The sequence below is a fragment of the Ctenocephalides felis genome, unplaced genomic scaffold (genome assembly GCF_003426905.1).
Source record: "Ctenocephalides felis isolate EL2017-DRISC unplaced genomic scaffold, ASM342690v1 CF-g0.4_SCAFFOLD_01886, whole genome shotgun sequence".
Taxonomy (NCBI): domain Eukaryota; kingdom Metazoa; phylum Arthropoda; class Insecta; order Siphonaptera; family Pulicidae; genus Ctenocephalides; species Ctenocephalides felis.
In genome coordinates this window covers 6,498,810-6,506,582 of record NW_020538040.1, presented here as the reverse complement: position 1 = coordinate 6,506,582, position 7,773 = coordinate 6,498,810, and the positions used below count along the sequence as shown (strand labels likewise).

General features: G+C 30.1%; 1 protein-coding gene across 1 annotated transcript; it reads left to right on the top strand.

Annotated features, from left to right (window-relative positions):
- Positions 1 to 2,211: 2,211 nt before the first annotated feature.
- Positions 2,212 to 6,966, top strand: LOC113377650 (NADH dehydrogenase [ubiquinone] 1 beta subcomplex subunit 5, mitochondrial-like). The gene is made up of 4 exons (XM_026618033.1): positions 2,212 to 2,361; positions 2,441 to 2,661; positions 4,377 to 4,483; positions 6,807 to 6,966. Exons 1-4 carry the CDS (start codon positions 2,271 to 2,273, stop codon positions 6,946 to 6,948), a joined length of 561 nt encoding a protein of 186 aa, XP_026473818.1. The 5' UTR covers positions 2,212 to 2,270; the 3' UTR covers positions 6,949 to 6,966.
- The last annotated feature ends 807 nt before the right edge of the window (positions 6,967 to 7,773 follow it).

The window sequence follows — 7,773 nt, the reverse complement described above, 5'->3', positions numbered from 1 at the left end:
TATTGTATGAGTAGGCATTAAGATAAAAATAAAAAACATCATATTTGAATTTTAAAATCATATATTAATAATCACATAACATCAATAACACAGTTTAAAACAACAGCGATAGATTAATTGCTATCATATTTCATATATGATATAATAGGTTTGTGATAACTGAAATGAGAGACATAAATTTTGCTTTGTAAACTATGTACATTTCTGGAGAAAACTGCATCAATAGTCGTGCCATATCTTGTGGTTGAATTCAAAGAGAATTATTCATTGTTAAATTAAATTTATTATTAAAAAAAATCAATTAATGGTTGAGATTCTTCTGAACGAAAATTGACATTGAAATCTCCAGCAAGAATTAAGGCCATAAAGAAAATGATTTCTTTGGCAAATATGATTTTATTTCTATTCATTGGAATAGATGAAGATCTCCTGAGAATCGGCACAGCTGTCCTACTGATATTAAGAGTTTGAATATGATGTACAGCTTTCTTCCTAATTTTGTTACCTATCTTACCAGAAATTCAAACATAAACGTAGAAGTTCATCATTATCGCCACGTTCTATGTACACTAATTTTCCTACACAACCATTAGCTAAGCCATCACTTACATCAATATTAGTTGTTTATAATGTAAATTATTCAGAACTAAATTATTTCATACGGCAAACCCCCGGTATCAATAACCGATTTTTGTGAAACTGCTGACGAATGTATGATTGTTGATCTGTCGCATGGCAACCTACATAAATATCCGTGGCAGTTAGAATTATTTGTCTTCAACGAGACTTTCAATTCAATTAAATTTATTATATCCATGACACATTATTCTCTAAGAAAAGTCTTATTCCATGAGGACAAACATAAAAACGTGATTCAATTAATGCAAGTTCATATAGGGTTTAGCGCTCGACTTAGCATGACATGACGGGAGTGGATACTCGCGACATCAGCGCTTACGGCGTCGTAGTGTTCAACTTCACGTTGGCGTTTTCGTTGCATTTGTACGGATTTACACCCGTGTAGCCTAAAGAAATTTTTACACCCATATCCGCCTAAAGAAGTTTTACTTCAAAAATTGTCAAGCCAATTTTTAAAACAACAGGCAATTTAATATAATTAAATTACAGTTAATGTTAATTAATTTAAAACTATAGTTTAACATTAATTATAATGTTTATTTATTTATCATTATTATAATATTAATTATATCATTTATTAACTTGTGTATGTAAGTGCGGTTAACGTTTTTCATGCGATTTCGGGAGCACTGTCCAACCGATTTCAATTATTCAAAAAACATTCGATTCCTACTGATAAGGAACCGTGCTGGATAGTTTCTGACAATGGCAGGTCTAGCCGTTTCGGAGATACGGGGCAAAAAGTGCCAAAAATGGAAACTCAGTTCTTAAAAGAACGGAATATCCGATTTGAATGATTCAAAAAACATTTTACTTGTTATGGCGAGATAAATAATTGATATAATTTTTGGTAAGACAAGTCTAGCGGTTTCGGAGATACAGCAAAAAATTAAAAAAAATGATATTCGGGGGTCAAAAATGAACATTAGACGTATGCACAACAAATTATCAGATATTTAATGAAGTTTTTAAAAATGAGTACTAATTTTTTTGTTGGGTTCTGTAATAAGATTTACAATTTTTAAAATTTACTTATAGGGTTCAAGCAAATTTTCACATTTACAAAAAAAAAATAAAAACATACAAAATTTTATACTTCAATTTTAAATTTACAATTCAGTTTCAAAATGTATATATTTCAAATGCGTTATTCTAATCGTAAGAAATATATCCTCAGATGAATTCATTCGGCACATCTTGCTAATAAAACTTTCTCAAGTGCTTTGAGCGATAAGATCATCCCTGTATATTTTATGAACGATAAAATATATAGTGATTATAATTATCTATTTAAAAAAGTTTAAAACAACTATTATTAACCATTGATCAATATTTATTGATTATTGATTTCTTTTCCTCGAATATATAATTCTGGATCGGAAAGTTCCAGCAATCTGTCTTAAGGCACGATCCCATACACCACTAGTTAATATTAAAATTTAACATTAGATTTACGTTACAATATCCACCATTTTGAATTTGGTTCGAGTCAAAACTAACCTTACCTTACCGACCACTGTGTGTCGTTCCTCTATCCTCCATCTAAACTTCAAGTCTGTTTTTGTGGTTAGGATTCGCATTTGACACTTCATTTTCACTCACTCTCTCACAATCTGTATTATTATTAAAAAATGGTAGCGTGGAGTTGTTTGTCCCGTTTGGGCACAACTAGTGCTCGTCAAATCACCAAATTAGGCAACAAACCAACCACAGGAATCAACCGTAAATAAAAACTTTACTTTACCTCCATTCATCCAATCATTATGTAATATGTATATTATTATTATTGTGATCTTCTTAGTGGTGCTGTGCAGGAATTCCGGTGACCATGGACACAAAACGATGACAATCACTGCTTCCAGGTGGCAATGGCACAAGTTCAAGGATCTATTGCATTATTATACACTTCTCGGCCTGATTCCAGTGTTGTCTCTTGTGTTCTGCGTTAATGTGTTTGTGGGACCTGCTACACTTACTGAAATACCTGAGGGATATGAACCTAAACATTGGGAATATCACAGGGTAATGATAAAAGAAATAAATTGTTATTGCAGGATCGAAGACATTTTTTTACGTGGTTTATGGGATTTGAAATTTTACCTAACCTTACTTGACCATTCGTTGCTGTGGTAAATATAAATATATAAGTAAATCTAGTATAATTATATAAATAATATATAAGTACATATAGCTATCAAGATGGAAAATATAGCATTCGTATCTTTCGAGATTGATTGTTGAGCTTTATCAGATGCATCACCAACTAAAATATCCCATTCAGCATCCCAATATATAAAATTATAATCGTATAAGCAGTAATTATAGTGTAAATATGTTCAGAAATTTTCATTTATTGCCTGATTATAAAAATGCGTTGATTTGCTATTTTTCTAAAATATTCCATGGGATAATGTCTCATTTTTAATTAAGAGTAATTTTTCAAACTAAAACCTACATTATTTATACCTGATGCCACTTACAAATTCTCAGAGCACTTTTTTACAAAGAAAATTTTAATTTTTTAATTTACAAAGCACAGGAAGTTCCAGCAATTTGCCTTAAGGCACGATGGCATGCACCACTAGTTTCACATTCAAATAATATTTTTTTTCTAAAACGTTTGATTTTGTTTTTGTAAAAGTAATATTAGTAATTGTACTGAATTTGTTGACTAGTCGCAGTTCTGATTCACAAAATATTACTTTTTAAGAAAGTAAAGAATATACAGAACTTATTAACTTACCGTAGGGCAAGTTATAGTAATCGCAAAAAAATCGAAAATGAAAACTTTTATAGATCTTTACGTTTCAAAGGTTTCTGAACATTTTGGCATACCTTAGAAAAAATGGATGTATGTACGTGCGGATACAAATTTTCGTCGACGATTTCGGGAACACGGATGAAGCAATTTGATTAATTTAAAAAACATTCGATCCGTATTGATAAGGAGACGTGCTGATTAGTTTTTGGCGGAGGTAGGTCTAGCCGTTCCGAAGATATGGGGCAAAAAGTGCCAAAAACGGTACCTCAGTCTTTAAGAGAACGGAGCGTCCGATTTTAATAATTTAAAAAATATTTTACTTGTATTGACAAGATGTAGATTTGGTCAAATTTTCATAAGGGCAGGTCTAGCGGTTTCGGAGATCTAACGAAAAAAGTAAAAAAAAATGCCATTTGGCGGTCAAAAATGATCATTAGACATATGCACATCAAATTATCAGATATTTTATAGAGATTTTAACAATAAGAATAAATTTTATTTACATTCCTATGGGTTCCGTACCAATGTTTTGATAAGAAAAATTTTTTTTCAATTTTTTTTTTTTTTTAAAAAGTAATTTTTTGTCAAATTTATTGTTTTTCAAAAATCTTATTTTTTAGAAGTAATTTTTTTTCAAAAATGTTAATCGTTTTCAAAAAAATAATAGTTTTTGGTACAAGAAGTTTCAGCAATTTGCCTTAAGGCATGATGCCCTAATTGACTAATTGCCTTAAGACAGAATTCCACTTACAGCTAGTTTAACATAATATTAACTTTTGTGTTAAAAAAGACCTAAACGTAATTTGACTATTTGAGTTAATTATATTCTAGTGATTAATTAAAATTCATACAAATCAATTTGTACGTACATAGCGCTTTTTATTGCATCACAAATATATTTGAGAATGATTTATAATACTAAATGCCTATTTAGGACTTAAAATAATTATAATTAAGTACACTTTTATTATTTCAGCATCCCATTTCGAGATTCCTAGCTCGATACGTGTACGGACCCCATCAGCAGGATTACGAAAAATTCTTGCATGTCTTGTATGAGGAAAACGAGAAGAAACAACTAAGGTAACGAACGAAAATTATTTATATATATGTATATATATATATATATATATATATATATATATATAAAGTAAAAAAAATTAAATAAAGGGACGAACTATATATATCTTAATATTAATTCTTATATTATTATAAATTTTTATTTATAAATTATTATTTATGAATTAAAAAATTACAAAGAGCATTACTTACTTGAAATTCTTAGATTAACACTGATACATATTAAAAACACATAATGATAATGTTAATGTAAGAATTTCAAGTAAGTAATGTTCTTACTAATATTGTTCAGCTGAAACCAAGTGATAGTATTGATCTCAACTGTTCTGAAAAAAATTGGAACAAAAAAGAATCTCACTGTTTGAAAATTATGAGCCTTTAAGTGTTTTGCTAAAACTATGACAATTTTTCGGTTATTGTGGTTAATTTTTATTGATTTTGTTCATTTAAACTTTAAAATCGTAATGGTGAATAACATTTCTAGAACTACAATCAAAAACAGTAATATAATTCTTAAATAATAAAATTATTAAGTATTTTACGATTTTACAATCTTCATTAAATGCGCCAACTTCTGATTAAACTTGATAACACACTTCAATACATTTTTTTTTGCATAAGAGCCTTTCAATCTCAATCCAATTTGAAAATTTTAAATTCATAGTTTACCAAAAAGCCATAAATGTTGAAAACTTAGGGCAATTGTCTTAATACTAAGGTGAGAATTTTTTTTCTACTTTTTTTCAAAACACGTCAAGCCTATAATATCACGTCAAGGTCTGACGGAGGTCCTTAATATGGTCATTTTCGATTTTATATGAAACTTTTAATTGAATTGCGGACTACCTAAATGCTAATATTAAGAGCTAAAAAACTTTTAGAGATTTTTTTTTATTATTTGAACCCTTGGGAGCAAGGAATTTTGAAAATGTCCATATTAAGGACCACCCTAATATATATTTAGTTCTTATATAATTTGTGAAAAACAAAATTAAACTTACTCACAGTTTGATAAGTCCATGATAGCAATTGTTGTACATCAGCTTTCCTTTGAGTATCAATGTTTTTTTTTTGAATTTCCTTGTAGCAATTGATATTCATAGATCTTGAAACACTTTTACCACAGCCACAAAAGATTTTAAAAACAATCACTTTAGATTTGTCTCCCGGGTAAATTTTGTTCTTCGAATATTTCTATTGAACAATCACTGTCTTCATGTTCTTGAATGCAAATCGTAAATCATCACTAGAGTCTTCTTAGGCTAATTCCTTTACTTCAGGTTCCTCCTTTATAGATAAAACAAGTATAAATAGATCGCAAACACGATTACTTCAATTTTAATTGTTTCCACACTCCATAGAGGCGCCACTAACTGTAGCACGTAAATTTACCCTTAGGTTTAATTCTAGATAAGACTAATATAAATAAACTAGCAAACCCGACGAACTCCGTTTCGCCACCTGATGGTTTCGTAAGAAAGATGAAGAAATTTTTTGTTTATTTTAGATTCGAAAAGGAAAAATTTGATTTTATTGCACAACAGTAATGAATTTATTTCGATAACAAAAATGAAATGTTTTTCAGTTGAACTTTTCTAAGTGAATGGAAGTGAATCCGCAAATTATCCGTTTCATTGAAGTGCTCTTTGGTAAACCACATTTTTTGTTTTTTGGTCTGACAAACACAAACAAAGCGGATAGTTATAACACAAACAAAGCGGATGGATTTCCAACTCGTGAACAGGCAACGTATAACTGTCCATGTGAAAAACAATGATTTTCTAAATAATCTATTTGAAATTTATCCCGCAAACACTAAGCGATTGGCCTTGCGACTTGTTATTGCGAACGCAAGGCGAACTGGAAATTGCAATCGTTTGAAGTCGAACGGAAGACCAGTCGGAATCATTGGTATGTCACAAAATTGCCAGCAATTTTTAATTGAATGGTGAAATTCAGTGCGTGTACATCATTATTCTTTGCGGCAAGAATTGCTCGTTGACTTAACCAAGCATAATTCTGATAATTCTCACTAACGTCATTACTCGAATTTTTAATTACGGTGCGTGAAGTTCCAGCAATTTGCATTTAGGCACGATGTCATGCACCACTAATTTTCTTAGATATAATCCTTGCGGAGCCCGAGAGCTTTCCAACGAATGCAAAATTGTTGAAATCGATTCGTGCGTTCTGGAGTTATATCGTCAGGAAGGAAATCCCGACTTATTTTTATATATATGTAGATAATATAGAAAAGATGAATCTGATGAATGAACAAAATTGTCAAAACAATATTAGTTTATATAAGTCTTATTTTTTTTTTCAGGGCTCTGACCGAAAAGATCGAAGATAAAATGGCCGAAAGACAAGACTACTACAGTTTTTACTACCGCCCCGTCACCGCCAAACATTTGCGCATATCTAAAGAGTATGCTGACAAAGTCAAGGAATTGGAAGATGAATATTAATTATAATATAGTAACAATCGAAAACTGTATATAAATGTAGAAAATACATATTTAGAATTAATAAAATATTCGTGTTTTATTAACTACCCCAAAACAGTGACATTCGTGTTTTATTAACTTCGCGAAGGATAAGTTTATGTTTTCAATAAAAAAAATCCCATTTGCTAATATTATGTTTCCTGAACGTTTCAAGTAATTCTGAATCAAATGAGACCAACAATTCGAACTAAAGTATGTGTGTACGTTTTCTCAAAAACGGCTGAACTGATTTCAAAAACTGTTCGAAAGATACTGATTAGTTTTTGGTTGTTTTTCGTAAATATCCGCTGGCACGTGTTCTTGTTATATAGATTTTAAAAAATGGTCTGACGATATTTATGTATTTTTTGGCAATAGATATGGACTTATATATAGAACATTCTAAAATATTACGACCCTACGAAAGACAAGTCCTTAAATTTTAAAAATTCATCACTTTGAAAAAATAATCAGTTTTCTTGACGTTCATTAAAATTACATCTTTCATCAACGTTTTCTCAAAAAATGCTCAAACTATGGAAATATAAATATATATAAAAGCCATTCAATGTATTTCGATAACGGACTGTCGTTTGTCAGTTTTGCGTGATGATCGGCCAAGCCGTTTCTTTATATGGAGCAGAAAAGTTTAGCCGAATTTTAGCTGAATCTATTTTAAAAATTCAAAAACTGTTTGAAAGATATAGGTTAAAAATGATATAGATTAGTTTTTGGTGAAAATTCGCACATATTCTTGTATAAAACGATAGTCTTGTTTCTGACGATAGATACCATAGTCTTATAGAT